The 16721-nt window shown below is 35.9% G+C and overlaps 1 protein-coding gene across 1 annotated transcript in view; it reads left to right on the forward strand.

The window, feature by feature from the left end:
- LARS2 (leucyl-tRNA synthetase 2, mitochondrial) overlaps positions 1–16721 on the forward strand; it is an 83419-nt gene that overhangs the window by 20463 nt on the left and 46235 nt on the right. Inside the window, exons 6-7 of the mRNA XM_041466596.1 lie at positions 3798–3887; positions 8008–8151. Of these exons, the coding sequence (XP_041322530.1) occupies positions 3798–3887; positions 8008–8151 (234 nt within the window). The remainder of the gene's footprint in view (positions 1–3797; positions 3888–8007; positions 8152–16721) is intronic.

Here is a 16721-nt window from a genome sequence, read left to right on the forward strand (position 1 = left end):
GCATGCCCTTGAAAACCAAAATAGGCAGATAATTGATTAAAGACTGTTTTATCTTCCCAAATGGATTTTGAAAAAAATCCATCCTGACTTTTTCTTCTTATCTCCCTTTAAAGAGGTGCAACATGCCTGTCTTCAGGACAACATAAGACTGTACTAAAAATAAATTTATTATTAATAAACTAGGAAATTGCTTATCTCCAATCTAGTTATATGTTTTTCATAAAGCCTGGTGGATCTTAGAAAAAAACGAAATCTTTTCATGCAGCCTATAAGTATTACTTTTATTTTTTAAAATATAGCCACAGAAGTAGCTTGAAGTTGTAGCCTTATTCTTAAAAATACAAGCAAAAATGTATTATAAGGTCAGAGACTCAGAAAATCGTAAGAAGCGAGCAGGTTTAGAACAAATCATGAATTTCAAAACAAAGCATTTGAAAATTACTTTTATTAAACAACAAAATCTTTCACCCAGATTTAGTTGTTGTTTTTTGTTGATTTTTTATGCAGGATTCTTTACTATTGGTTACCCTTATTTTTATTGGTAGTTGAAAGGTACTCTATAAATCAGATTTTATAATAGTGAATGGCTTTTTGACCTTTACATGGACCCATTGCTTCCCATGTTGCAGTGATATCAAATCCAGATTGTAATACTACCCATTTAGTCTGTAACTGAGAATTTATTTGAAAAAATAAACATGTTACCAACCCCTCTGGTATGGTATTTGTTAGGAACAAATTACTGTGCTGCAATAAATGGATTAAGCAAGGTAGTTTTTGGTAAGGATAGGGGTCTTTCCTATGCCTTGCCAGTATCTGCTCTTTTAAAAGCAAACCACCTGTGTAGGTGGTTTATTTAAATTGTTGTAATGAATTCTATTAATGAATGAGTGTCATTCCTGTAGGAATAAGGGGCAGTAACAGTAATCAAAGACAAAATTGCATTTTGGTGAGAGTATCTGTTTGTTTAAAGCTGACAAAAGTAGAAGGCAAAATGGATGGGGGGAAGAGGGAGAGGCTTTCCCTCTCATTTCATAATACCTCCTGAAATGCTGAGGTGATGGGTGATCACTAAATCTCTCACAGAGCACTGAAGAGCACATGCAATGGACAGCTGAGCAGCATCTTACATATTTTTAGAAGAGTTGGGATTTTTAGTAGGTATTTTATTTTTGTGGAAAATATGGTAATACCCTGTTATATATATTCACTGTACTGCTTTATGATATGGGGTTCTATATGTATGCTGTTTTGCCAGTGCTCAGATCGCAAATGAGAAGCAGAAATGTACAGTTTTTGGCAGGCTGGAATGGCTCCAGCATGCTATTTTTCAAACCTTTTTATAAACTCTTTTGTGTATTTCTGAGTTAAGATAGTTCTGTTAGTGTTCTGCAGAACTTTGTCGTGCTTACAAGAGTATAAATAGAGATGTTAACATTCACCTTAATTTAACATGATGGCCGCCTAATGGAAACTTTTTACCAGACATCATTAATTTAATCAGAGTCAGTAACTGGAATACATAGAAAATTATTTATAACAGTAAATCTTACTGTGCTAAATGATAGGAAAAAAAACCACCAAAACACATTTCAAGATTGGCAGGAGTTTGCTGGCTTGTCTTCAGTACCTCATTTTACTTGTTAGTGAAGTAATTTCTCTTTCTTCATTAACTTGAAATGTTACTCCAAACCTTCGTGGTTATAAAGTTAAATTCTGAGCTTGAGTGATCTTTTTGCATCTCAGTGACCACTCAGCAGATTTCTTTTTCAGTGATACAGTCTGCTGCATTTCTTTCAAAGAAATGTCTGTCTACTCTTTGTGAGAGAGCGTGTACATGGGATTCTGTTTGCAGGAATTAGCTTGTATCTTGTAGCTCAAGCTTGCGTGGCTTGTAACATGCTTGTTTAGATTAGGAAATGTCATCTTTTTGTTTCAGTTGACACACATGTGCCTTTCAGTGCCAAAAGGACCAATCTCTACTCACTTTTTTTATTTGGCAGCTCACTTTTGTTGTCCTACCTGTTTTCCTATTGCTCACATAATCTTATATTGTACTGAAAGGGATTGCCTCTCTTCTTTTGTGTGTCTGATACTCCAGTGATGAAACTCAGCTGCCTGTAGTGGCATCACACTGGTACAAGAACTGTTGTCACTGTGTGAAGAAGCAGGGGGGGAAAAAACTATTAAATGTGCTTAATTGAAGTGATGGAAATCAGATTTTTATCAAGTGGGGCTTTTTTCAGTGCAGAGCAAAGGGTTTTAATCAAGCAACTGTTTTTCATTACTAGGTTTTCTCACATGCTGAGCTGAAAACTTGCCATTAAATGTCTCTTTTTGATCTTGAAAACCTCTTACACACACTTTTGAGGCACATTTATTCAAAGGTCATATTAATTGTTAAAAGCTATGTTTCAGCACTGACATATAAAGTTCAAAGCAGCTAGAATATAAAATTGTAGAAAAAGAATAAAAATTTTCTGCTAGAGCATTTCAGATGTCATTTGAGTAGCAGATGATACTGCAGGAGTTGTGTGTAGTGGGAAGCTAGGATGATGGGAAAGCCCACATGAAAGACATTTCACATGTAAAGCTATTTCTGATGCTTGATAACTACTCCAAATGGAATAAATTGTATCAGTGGCTTACTTTTTGTCTGTAACTTTAAAATCAAGAGATGCTCATATTAATTTGAAGTTCGGTGTAGAAGCCATCTTCCACCTCAAGCAGGTATGTGGGTTTCCATTGCACCTGTGAAACCTGTGTTTTTGTTGAGAAAACAGGGAGTCTGTAATCCAATCCATTATTTGTCTTTGCATATTAATGCTTATTTTAAGTCAGAGTTTTTTAAGAACAAACATTTAAAATATGGAGCTTCGTAAGCAGTTGGTAAGCAGCTTGTTTTTTAATTATCAGACAAAACTTAGCAACTGTTTTTGAGTTTTAAAAAAGCTATCCATTATACTGTAGCTTGCTGTTCTCTTAACTCCCATTCCTCCTGCTTATGTTGTCTTTTATTTTTACCTGTCTTTATTTCCTTCATAATCATCCTCCTCTTTTGTGACTTTTATGACTCATTTTTCCATACTTTAACCTAGAGCATCCTCCTGACTCGAGCTCCCTTGCCTTTTGGAACAGTTGCTTATTTGACCTTTGAATGTGAGCTCCCCTTCCCGAGTCTTTCATCTTGAAATTCAGAGTCTTCCACTGTATTCCATCCTGTGTGCCCCGCACGGTCTGTGTGCCAGCAGCCCGCATTCCTCAGCGCTGTTCTGCTCTCCTCCTGCACCCACCGTTTCAGCTGTAAGCTCCTCGCTCTGCCTGCTTCACATCAGCCAGCTCCCTGCTGCCTCTGAGCATCCACAGCCTCTGCTCCTGCTTCCCATTGCTGAGCAACAGTGGAAAAGGCAGCCTGGCTAGGAGGGCTCTTTGAGAGAAGTCTGCTTTTTTTTCTAGTTTTGCTGTTTCCTTGATCAGGCAGCTGTGATCACTTCCATTCATCTTCTGTTCTTATGTCTATCAGCTTTAATCTTACAGAGTTTTATATCCCACGTTAACACGGAAACTTTTCCTTCTGCGTTAAGCCCACACAAAGCCCATGTTCACTGGTTTTGTGTACAGGTGAATATCACTATTGTAAGCATTGTACAAATAAATAGGTTTGTACATGAATACCTGCATAAATGTTTACTCTGTGGAATGTATTATACACTCCTGGGTTAATTGTTGAAGTTAAAACAGTGTAGGAAAATACTGAGAATCATTTCATAAATTTTTATTTTATTTCACTTCTACAGGAGGTAACCACTTGCTTACCAGAGTATTACAAATGGACACAATATCTCTTTCTTAAGCTTTTTGAAGCTGGGATAGTGTATCAAAAAGAGGTAGGTATAAACTTTGCCCTTCAGCATTTTGCTGCTATGCTAATTTAGATCACTCATGTCAGTGCAACATTTCTGGATTGTCCATTCACAGTCATAAAGTGATTGTGTTCTGTTGGTTTTAAATCACTCTAAAATAGAATTAATGTTTTATATAGTTATTATTAATTTTATATATAATTTATTTATAAGAATTTTCTATGTAGCAGTTTATAACTAGCTAACTAACACACATGACCATTGTAGCAATTCAAGTCAGAAATGTTTATTGTCAGAGATTTGCACTGAAGTGCAGGATCAGAATATAGCTTTTAGTTTTTTATTTCCTGGCTTTAATATTTTCTAGATTTTATTGTCCCTCATGGAAATACGTGACATGGTGATCATTAGGAGTCTCTTCAGCAGTGAGATTATTTACCTGTCTAATATTACTGTAATACTCTCTCAGAACTTATGGTTTTGGATAGCATAATTGGAGATTAGGTGCATAATCATCCTATTCCTGAACCCTATTTGTGATCTTCAAAATATTAAAGACGTATTGGGTGTCATAAGACTATCACAGTTGTTCATCAGTTACCACTATATTAAGAAATTATAATATTTTGTACATAACGTGTGTCAGGCTGTATCTGAAAAGAGAAGGTTTCAGTTACTTCTTAAACACAAGATTAAACAAAGATGTTGAATGAGCAGTCCAGAGATCTCTCTGCATAGCCTAGGCAATGCAGTTCCAAAATACCTGAAGAGCTGCACTTTAACAAAGCAGCAGTTTAGTGAATGTTTCTAACTTAAAATGGAAACTAAGATTTCTTAAATATGCTTTGATATTCCATTTGTATTCTGTAGAAACCAGGAAACTCCGTAGGATATAATTAAGGACGTACTCCAATTATTCTCTGAACCTGGAAAAAGAGATTGATGGTGAAAGGTAGCATTTAGGATAGCAGGGTGTTACTGAGCTATTTCTCCTATTTGCATTTGTATTCAGAGATCTTAAATGACAACCAGAAAAACCCCTCAGTGTTTGATATATACTAGCATGCTGAATTGAGGTTTGGGTTTTGGTTTTTTTTTCCTTCTGTAATTTTTTTTCTTGTATTAAAAAAAAATTAACCCCCTAGCTTTGTTATAAAAAAACCTATTTTTATCTGTGAATTTGTTTGTTTGACAAGTAAACTCAGAAAAGTAAAAGTTTGCTGCTTCATTTAAAGCAAGGATGATATATAAAATAAATTTTACATTCTGACTCCAAGTACTGTGGGATCCTGGAGGTGCTTGGATACCAGTGATTGAATCTACTTCCAACTTCCATCTGCTTTTAAGTCAAGGATCAGTTTGAGGACTTAAATCAGCATCTGTCAATCTGTAGGGGATGTAATCTCTGGTGGATATAAACCAGTTGCATTTTGGCAGGAAACAGATGGCAGAGAGAGCCCATAACCCTGGGTCTTTTTGAACAGTCATATATACTTAAAGCATATATTTGTCTCATGTTGTCAGTGTATCTGCAATATGTATTAAACACAGCTTGAAGTCTCCTGTATTACAGTTTTATTTTAGCTACAAGAGATAATTCATAGCCTTGCTGTGACAATAAGAATAAGGCAAGTAGAGTGTTAGCCTAGTTAATGCTCTGTTCCAGGAGTGTGCATGTCTGACCAGAAATTATCCTGGCAGGGATACACAGGGATACACAGGATGTGTCCAGGAGCTGCAATTATGGAGGATTAACAATGTCTGTGTGAGTGCTGCAGCATCCAGAGAGGGCACCTTTATTCATTGCAGCAAAATCATCCCTTTTTCCTGCAGTACTCACCTAGTCAATATACTGTAGAGGTTGTTGACCTGGCCAGATGTGAGTGCCTCACTGAGGTTAATACCTGCCCTGACTCTGCTCCTTTGATCAGATACCTGTAATCCATAGTGGACCCAGACACAGCAAGTCTGGGGATAGATACTTACACTTTGGAGACCTGAAGGTAGACAAGATGAATCCTGTCTTAAAAGCGTGTGGTCTACATTGGCGTAGTGAGGAGAGCGAGATAATTGGTGTGCTCTGAGCACTCCTGCTCTGTGCTTTCTTTGTGTAGATGACTTTGAGCAGCTTCCTAGGGTCATCGTTGCAGAGGCTGTCATTGTCAAGAAGTTGCCTTTGTGAGGTACAAGCAGGAACTAAAGATTTCATTTATTAGCCAGGTTCTAGATATTGTCAAAAGTCTGCGTGAGATGGAAGGAATGTAACTTAAAAAATACAAAGACAAGACCTTTCTGTTAACAATTTCTTAAATGTACATTTGCTTTATGTTTTGCAGGATTTATTTAGATACAGCCTCATAAGTTGTAACAGCAGGATTTGTTATGCTAAACAGTTATGTAATCATTTCAGTTACCTTCCAAAATTTTCACCATAAATTTGGTATGTTATCATCAAAATAGAAATGGTATTTTTTCTCAACTTAGAGTCACAGCCAGTTTAATACAAGCTTATGCTAATACCACTTTATGGAACTGGAATTTTATTACTTCTCAGTGTTGTTTGATTTATCTCTCTTTATCTCTCACAAACTACAACTTTGTGTGGCATTTTTTCAGAACTTTATAAATTGAAACATCATTACTTTAGAGCCATATTCATAATGTCTTATATTATTACTGAAGAAGCTGTATTTTCTGGAATTCTAGAAAATAGGTTTGTAATAGTGGAATATATTGATTTCTTTTAATTTCACAATGAATTTTCATAAGCCTTTTATAAAATCTGATGTGGTATTATTGGTTGGTAACAGATAAAAGGCAAAAAGTAAAAAGTTTAAATTCAAGTCTGAATTCACAGAAGCTTCATTTGAAGGCAAATTTCAATTTATCAATGAATAAAATTCATTCACTTACTGATAATAATTTTTTTATAAATCAGTGTAGCCAGACTTTGTGCTCACACAGTTATGAGCAGTATTTCTAAGAAAGAGGATCCCTGCATCTTTCTTTTAGCTCTCCTCATTATAAGATTTGTAAAGTGGTTGTGGTATTTGCTATTTGTAAGAATATGTAGCATATTTAAAATGAAGCAATATTAGCTGTTTGGAAAGTGGTCCGAAGGTGATCAGTGATAGATAAAACATAAAGTACAATGTAAGTGCAGTTACTAATTTTTGATTGAGATACAAGTCCTCCCCATACCCAAAGAAGTCATTCAATTTTTTTTTTTAATGTTTAATGTATTAGATCTCTATGGAACTGTAGCTACTGTTTTTCAGTCAGACTGATCTAGCTTAAATACTAAATAACATTCAATATAATAGATTACTCTATTGCTCTGATTATATTTTTTTTTCTTTCTGTTCATTTTTTCAAGCCAATGTATAGCATTTAATGCCACTTTTGGATAGGATTCTTTTGTGATCTTAAATCCTTTTTGATAAGTGACCAGTTAAATTTTTCAATACTGGGGAGGGTGAGTTTGATTTTTGCTCCTTTCCCAGTATGTTATGTCTTCTATTTCAGTTGACTCAAAAGCTCAAAATACAAGGTTTGTGGAGTTGAACACCAACATTTCACTTTACAGATTTTTACTTAATGCATTTGTATTGATAAGGAAAGAGGATTCCAAAAGTAATTCATGCAGTTGACATGAGTTACATACAGGTAATATCAACTCTTTCACGTAAACTATAGTTGACTGCGGTAATACTTCTTTGTGATTCTGTCCTCTTGGGTTGGACATCCTTGTCTACTCATCCCCCTCAGTCTGACTCAACACTTTTGGATTAGTAGTGAAGAACTTTTAAGCATCAGACTATTTTATTTGCAGTATAGTCAGTTGGACTGACTTTTTACATATTACAGCCAAGCAGTCAGCTGTCCGCCTATCCTGCTAGCATGATCAGTCTAGACAAACCTTGCCAACTGCATTTTTGGGTCTTCTGAGTTCTGAGAAGATGAATGTTCAAAACTTTCCCAGCTTAGTCCATGTTGCTGATTCAAATGGATGTTTTAAAAATACAGAAAACTCAGGTAAATTTTCAAGGTATGCTTCTGGATAATTCATTTGGCATCTGCAAAGTAAAGCTTTGGTTTTTAACTAGCTGCTGAAAGTATTTTTTCTTCCTGCAACTTTTTTTAGGCCTTGGTTAACTGGGATCCAGTGGATCAGACTGTTCTAGCTAATGAGCAGGTGGATGACAATGGTTGCTCTTGGCGTTCAGGAGCAAAAGTGGAACAGAAATACCTCAAACAGTGGTTTATCAAGACAACTGCTTATGCAAAGGTATGAGAATACAGTTTTTGGAAATTATGGTAACACTTCAAAGAGGAGACTTTTTGTCCAGAAATATGAAGCTGGTCCTTTATAGATAAGTGTTTGAATAATATATAATTGTATAATGTGTGATCTATCCCTGTGTATGTGTGTATATTAAAATTATTGCCCCTGAAGTCCCTCTGTTCAACTCTTTAAAAACTGTAGGTAACTGGTGTGGAATTAAGTTTTGATGAAATCAAAAGGCATAAATTAGAGGTGAATTATTGAGTTCTGCATTTGCACATTAGCATCCTGTATTCACCATCAAGTTCTTTCCTGCATATTTTGAGGGTAGAGCTGTGCAAAACTTGTTTGCTGACTTGTGGGCATTTTATAAGCAATGGAGTACAGCCTGGCACCTAGAATTCAGTTCCACCTGTGTCTGCACCATAATTCTTAATGTTTAACTGCTTTTTATTGAAGATTCATCTCAACCTTCTACTTCGCTTCCTACTCTATTCTGTTTGATAATCTGTTATTTTAAAAATGTTTTCAAGTTATTTAAACATCCTTTTTTTCTTATGAGGTCCAGTTTTGATTGTGCTGGGACAAGCTAGATTCCACACTTCAGAATTCAGAACAAAAGTTTTGGCTTTATGCTCTCTCAAATGAAAGTATCAGCTTCCTGTGTGTCTGGGTGAAGTTTTTATTCCCTCTGAGTGTTCTGTGTATTGAGACTTCAAGTACAGGTTGAGAAAGTTGCTCCCAAGAAAATATTAAAAATTCATCTTTTATCCTTTTCTCAAGTCTCAGATTCAAGAAATCAAATTTCCACTATCATCCTAGGAGAAGTCTGTGTCTCTCTCTAGGTCTATTCATAACAAAGAGAAAAGCTTTAGATATCCTGCCAGATGCTTTGATTCTTCATACAGAGAAGTGCTTGAGATACATTTTTTCTGATTGTGCTGCCTGTTCTGGCAGTAAGGAGGGAACATTTGCAATAGCTGAAGGAAAAATGGAGCATGTCTGCAGCATCACAAAATAAACACAATGTTCTGAGCTTTTTTTTTCCCCAGTTCCTTTGTCACCAGATTTCATTATGACCTTTGTGATATTTTAGGGTCTGCCCTAACTCACTGATTCCCCATCAGTGAAAGCTCCCCAGTGGAGCTCCATTAGAGTTTCTGTCTTTACTGAAATGTCTTTTCTCTATTGCCTCTGTACAAGTTGTAGGAAGCAATGACTGGTATTTCTGGTCTGTATCCATGTTAGTACACAATTACTTATATCCCTTTAAAAAGGGTGAATCAGCCATAAATTTTTACTCATCATGACCTAAAGGCATTACTGAGGAGTTTTTCGGTAATCTTGAAAACACCCTTGGTTTATGGGATTATTACCTCTTGCTCAATATCCATCCTCTGCGAGGAAGGATTTATATTTTGTGTTTAGTCTCTTACCTGAGAAATGCTGTTACAGGAAATGCACAATCTCTTGGGCAGATCACGTCTCCATCATGTCATTCCCCAGTAAGCAGGCTTATCTTATGATAAGAAGGAACTTTTGCCTCCACAACACCCCTTCATCTTCCCCTCAAAAATGTCACCTTAGGACACTGCCATATTCCCTACCTACGTGAAGGGCAAATGTGCAGGTGACCTTTTGTTCTTGAACATCTTAGTGACATAAGAGCAGCTTCTGCTCTTCATTTTGGGAAGACCATTTGTAGCAACTCCTACAAAACCTTAAAGCATTGCTGCAAAGGACAGTTGAGTACTGTACAGATTTCTGTGAGAGTTTCCCAAAATTTTGTTCTGTTTGTGATTGATATTCCATAGGACCTACTAGCTGATACAACCAGATCAGTGAATAATGCCATACTGCTTCCAGCTGAAGTGCTTTGGCAAGCATTACCTTCATGTTCTCCCACTTCTTGTACAGTGACAGATGCTACCAAGAATCAGCAGGTGTTTGGATTTTCCTTTTTACTCACCCTCCACTCACTCCTATTTTTTTGTTGCTGTGGTTCTTTTTAAACAGTCTCACTCCACTTCTTTTGGCAAGGCTTTTAAACATTTGGTTGTAGAGGGGGAAAAATAACTTCCCCCCCACCTTGAAATAAGAATAATAGATTACCAGGCTCTGCTCTATGAAGTCCAGTATCTGATGGTTGATGGCGTTAATGCTTGGAAGACTAAGACAAATAAAGTCCCTTTTTTGGTAATTTTTTTTCTTTCAAGTTTCAAGAGACTAGATAACATAGCATGTTGTGGTTTACTTTCTGAAGAGGACTGTTTTGGCCATACAACTCTGAACAGCCCATGAACTGCAAGCCAGAATTGAAGACACTTCACTGGAGGGAGACTGGATCTGAGCTTACAGTGGCCAAGTATTTCAGTCTCTTAGAAACTCTGTGAACACACTGACATAATCAGGAAGCTTCACAGTAGCATTTTGACAGGAGCCAAATTACAGATCTGAAATGCTACAACTTTGGCTTCTCTTTCTGAATAATTCGACTAGTTATCCTCAAAACATCCTTGCACACTTTTCTTCATTCCTTATGGTAGTCATGCCAGTACTTCTCCAGGAGTGGTAAGAGCCATGAATCCTTTCTCCTAAGTCTGTTTCTTTTGTCCCCTTTTTCCTTGGATTCAGGCTTTTGACAGTTCATCTGAATCCATATTGTCCTGCATTGTTGAACACCCTGGTTACACTAATCACTCTTCCTAGCCTATTCTGCAAACCTTCTTCCCCACCTCTTTTCTAAAGCTCTTGCCAGGAGAATGGGCTTTATTGAGAGGGAGATCTTCATTCACCTTTATCATTTACAGAGCCTTTCCTCTTGGAGTGGAGGGTCCAGATTTCTATGGAGTTAGTCCTTATAGTGGAGGATAAAGACATCTCTTTAAGAAGCTTAAGATCTTTAATTGCTAATGCAATTTCAGGAAGATAACATTGGTGGTGATGATACCTTCAGCAAGAGGGATTATTTCATGTCTCCTGATTTTGAACACACTTATTTCCATAAAGAGATTTTCCTGACTTATGTAACAGACCAGAAACACTACCAGTACAGCTTTGTTTTCCTGAAATTCTTTTCAGTTCAGAGACTTCAGATATTTGTGCCTCTGATGATAAATTAGTACAACAATTTGGTTCTTTATGGATCTCGCTTTCCTTTTTTGTCAGTTGTTTGATAATTCATATGCCAGGCTCCTGTGAAAGGGAAATCTGAGAGGACATTATAAAATGGGGAATTTCAAATCTGTGGTCAACTTGTTTTGCATTAGACACTAACAGAAGTAGAAAATTACCCTTCCAGAACTTGTCTGGTCCTGAGTCCTTTATTCCCCATTTATGAGTCAGTTGCCTGTCCAATTCATCTTTTGTCCAATTCAGTTTTGTTTTTTTTTTAAATGTGTCCAGAAGGTTAAGGCAAGATTATGTCAGGTTAGCATGGTCACAATCATTGGGATCTGAAGATCTGTGTTTTCAGTATAGAGCAGCATTTAGGTCTTTGAACTGTACTACCAGAATTTGTATCCAAGCACACATGGCCCTTTATTTCCTCACAGCTTGGACAAGTTCACAAACACGGAGCTGATTTAATCCTTCTTTGTGCAAGATATTTTTCCTAGGTTTGGAAAAAGGTAGAGAGCTAAGTGGATCAGGCTTTCAGTGAGCTGTGTGACTAGATTTCTGCTATCCACTGAAGTTCCACTCCTTCTTATTTTGAAATTTAAAAATTGGAAGGCACTAAGAGACTATCTGAGAGTAACTTGATCCTTGCACCTTTTGGAGAAGACTTGTATTTTCTTCTGACTTGGGCTACTTTCAAATTTAGAGGGTTAGAATTCTATGAGTGTCTCACTCACCTTTGTACAGTCAGGCCTTTATCTGGTTTTGGTGTATCATAGGGATAGCCATTTGATTCTGGTCACCTTTTACTTGTGCCTTCAATGGTGACTAATACTTCTTCTGAAAAGTGTACAGAAATTCAAGATCAAATGTCAGAAGTACCACCTTCATTGCCCTTTTTCTGAAAAATGGCTTTCTGCAAATCTGTTTCCTGTTCCTTCCCCAAAGTTATACCTGAGTTTTCTATAAATTGTCATACTGGGAATATGTCATACTGTCATACTTTTATTTTTTTAAAAAAGCTTTATTTCTGTTAACTTGCTCCATTCCTGTGTGGCTTAGAGGAAAATATAAGTCTTTCCATAACCTTGTTTCATAGAAAAAGTTACATTTAAAACACTTTTAATTCATCTTCTATCCCTTAATTCTTCATGCAAATTACCAGCTAGCAATAATGGCTCAATATGTATGGATACAACCTATTTTCTGCTTGTAGCATCCACAAATTATTTCATTGTAGCCTGTTTATAGTGTATACTGATGATCTATTCTAGTCATCTGTGTTCCTCTATTTTGCTCATTTATCATTTTTTGTTTTCCCTTGTATCTCACAACCTTAATGGAAATAAAAACTAATCAGGGTAATCTTCATCTGCAGCGCCTACATTACAGGTCAAATGGCAGCCAGGAGTTACATGATTAGTAGTGGTCTGTGAAGCTGGGTATTGCAGGAGTCAGTGCTTCATTCCTACACACACTGTTTTTCAGATTTCTCTTGTGTCCAGAGGAATCATCTCCTGTGGACTTGATTTTTTTTTTTTTTTTTTTTTTTTTTTTTGTAGTTACTGCACCAGCTCCCTTTCTTTCTTGCAATAAAAATTGCAAACAAAGCAGTGTTGGCTCACATCGCAATTTACCATTGGTAATGAGTTTTGTTCAAAGGGCAAAAATTATTGACCATGCTTTTAATGCTTAGCAGAAAGCATTTTACTTATGTAAAGTAATAAAGTAATTGTGACCCATTTTTTTAAACTGTAAAGTACATATGAAATGGTCTAGCAGCTTTTTTTTTTATTTTTAGAGAACATTTAATTGTTATTTTTCTTTTGACACATTTCTTTGATGAAAGTATAATACCTTAAGTGATGGCATTATTATTCAAATTGTTGTCTGTGCATTTAAGATGTTTAAGCTAAAACATTTAGTTGCTATGGTTACCCTCCTGAATTGGTAGGCAGATTCATTGGGAAAATCTATCTGCAAATGTTAGTATTTTCTCTCTGTACCTGTAAATTGCTTTTATTTTTAAAATTTTTATACATGGTCAACTGAGTCCTCAAAACAGAATTGGCAAGGTTAGTCTTTTTATAGACACTGTTCTTCCTAAATTAATTTTACACTATTTTTTTGCATATTTTACTGTACAAAAAATCATTCAAATAGCTGGCAAATAATCTTTCCTTGAATAAAATGAAACAGAAGCAACTTTAAAACCTCAAGTTTTGCTTTAAATAATCTCCCTTTTTTGGACAGCAGTAGGGCGGTCTGTTTAATTCAAATAATGGGGAACATAACCAAGAAAATTCTATTGATGTAATTTACAGTTGCCCTACAGATAAGCAGCACCCTTTCTTAGTTCATTTTTTTGTAAAGACATTTAGAGATAAACCCTTCTCATTTTCTGTGGGTTTCAGGAACACAGATGTTGGGCATGGTGCTGACTCTGTGGAGGGAAAACAGCAAATGAACTACAGCTCTTCTCCAGGTTTTCTCTGGCTTTGCACTGCATCAGACAGCCCTTTTTATCTCATCTGAATAGATTTGGAATTATTTCATGTAATTGTGTTTTGCTTGATTTTTTTATTTTGTATTTTATTTCTGAGATCTTAAACAGAATGGTAATGAAATGTAATGAAATTGAAGTACTGAATTTCAGGATGTTAAGAGTTTTGGTAGCACTTGGGATTGCATAGCAGGAGGTAATGCCTCATCACTGAGAACTGAAATGTTGGCTCTTTTTCATTCTTTATGTGTGATTTGTTTTGATTCCCACACTTGGAGTCTAGCTCATAGTTGTCTTCTCCCAACAGAGCAGGCCTGATAAAGCTCACTTGGAAACTCTTCTTCTTGAGCCAGGCTGAGAGCTTCTCCTGGACAGGGACCAAGAGCAGTGCTCCCTCAGCTTGCTGAGCACTTCATTCCTAAGAAATGGCACCTGTTTTGTCAGTTTGGCAAGACAGAAAATTGTTTGTGGATATCCAGACCAGGCTGGTCTTTTCACCTTGTTTTAAACATAGCATCTCATTTGATGGTACAACAATGTACATTTAAGTTCCTGTTGGCGTAAGGTTAATCAAAACAGTGAATACTTAATACTATTAAAAATGATAGCAAATGTTTTGAAGAGCTTTTCTACTTATGGATGCAGTTACTCATCACAAATACATACTTCATTATTTCAGAAAGGGAGTATCTTCTCTTCAGAAATTTAAGCAAGGAACAGCTCTAAAGAGCAAATCTGGAGAATAGTTCTGGATTTATTTTTTGCTTTTAAGGAAACATTTATTTGCCTCAACTCTGTGTAATCACACCAGAGGTGTTTGTTGACCATAAATTGTAGGTAAGGAAATGGGAAAACTGCTGACAGTTCAGACATTTATGAGAAAGAATTTTCAGTATACTCAGTATGTGTGTTATTGCTCCTCTTTAATGTATGTTTTCAGTATTGTTCACACATGGGAAATAAAAGTCAAGAGTGACCTACAATAGTATAGACAGAAACTACTGAAGGAGAAGAAGAAATGGTAAAACAAGAAGATATTAAAAGCCAGCAGAAGCTGTACCATATAATCACAGTTGGAACACTGCAATAAAGTGCAAAATAAAACAGTGGGCAGCCTAGCTTTAATTTCTTGAACTTCAATATATGTTAATGTATTATGTTGTATTAAATGATTTTGTGTAATCTTTAGTTTACATTTGGTTGCTCTTTTGGGAGTTTGCTCAAATGAAGTGAAGAATTTCATTTTAATCCAAACAGAGCTTGGATATTTATTTGACTCTTCCTCAGAAGCAAAGCTTTTAAATTTTATTGTAATTTAGTACAATGCAATTTCATTATGCTAACTAATTGCATTCTTCTGAAATGCAGCCTTTTGCTGAATTTTTATTCTGATCTTGTTGTTACCTTGCAGATCTCTCAAACTTCATTGAAGTGTCTTCGTTAAAAAAAGAGTATACTTTTGACTATATAGCTTATATTTAGATTTTCCACTTTATTTTATTTACTGTCATAGAGGAGTTAAATGACTCTCACTAAGTATGAAATTAGTAGCAGGTATTGATCTAATAAAACTTTTAGTTGATGAAGTCAGAGACTGAATTTTTTAGGGGTTCAGCAGAATCTTTCTTTGAACTGCAAGCAGGAGGACTTTTGGAGTTGAGATGCTCTTGGGAAATTGTAAAGCACTTATGTTCTTGGATTTTCTGGATCTTTTTTGCCTGAAAATTGCTTAACTGAAGATCTGTTTCTGTCATGATCCTCAGCAGACTAAACAACTAGAAATGTGAGATCAGTTTTTTACATACAACATGTTACTTCCAGTTTCAGGCCTGGTCATCATTGTCTTTGATGAATTTTCAGCAAACTCATCTTGATTTAGTTACTCTCTGATCATCTGAGGTAGTTGACTTTCATCTTCTGGCTGTGCCAGGATTTTCTGCGTGTTCTGAAAGAGTAAACAAGTCCATGAAACATTGGTTTATCCTCAATCTCCAGCTTTTTCAGGTGTAAGAGCCTTTAAATCATTCTCATCCCTGAACACAACTTTGATTTCTTTAGCTTTTCCCGAGTCTGTCTATCTTTAGATCTGAAAGACTGCCAAAATGTATTTATGCTATTCCTTGACTTATATTTAATTAAGATGGGAGTAATTTCTCCTGTAATTAGATGTTTGCATTTAAAGTTTTCTTGTGTCTTCCCAAGTAATGAAAAATGAAAGCAGAAAGACTCTGCTACCTAATGTTTCCAAATTTCTCACTATTAAGTTATCATCAGAAATTTGAAAATCGTGTTTATTTGATGATCTTATCACTTTCTGTTTTCTGGATTGAAATGCTGCTGTTCTTTGTCCCCTGCTGACTCCAACATGGTTTTACTTTTGTTTATTTGCCTGTGTGCTAGGAGTCTTCTTGGTGATTGTCTTCTCTGTGTTAACAAATTTGAGGCAGAAATAATGAGAAGTTATATACGCATTTTCGTACAATGATCAGCATTTTTTTTTAATGGAAATTATCAGTAATTACAGAATCATAGAATGTTAAGGTGTTGGGATGAACCTTAAAGATCATCTAGTCCCAGTCCCCTTTGCCATGGGCAGGGACCCCTCCCACTAGACCCAGATGCTCAAGGCCTCATCCAACCTGGCCTTGAACACTGCTAGCATTGGCAAATTGCAAAATAAAAATTGGAGCAGAATTCATGGGACTACTCTAATGATTCAGAAAATGTTCTACTGAGTGTGGCAATGATTTTTAAAAAAGAACATGGAAGCAAAATTCATGGGAGTTAATATTTAACTTTCCAAATAGTAACTTAAAATATTCAGGGATTTCAATGCTAGCATTGGTTAAGACCCAAATACTCTACATGTAATTTTTTTACTATTAATAATAGTTTTTGCATATATTTGTGGGCATGTATTTTGCAGGGTGTAGTGCAATTGGATTTGAAAATG

Source organism: Pyrgilauda ruficollis, unplaced genomic scaffold (assembly GCF_017590135.1).
Source record: "Pyrgilauda ruficollis isolate IOZ18807 unplaced genomic scaffold, ASM1759013v1 scaffold2, whole genome shotgun sequence".
NCBI lineage: Eukaryota > Metazoa > Chordata > Aves > Passeriformes > Passeridae > Pyrgilauda > Pyrgilauda ruficollis.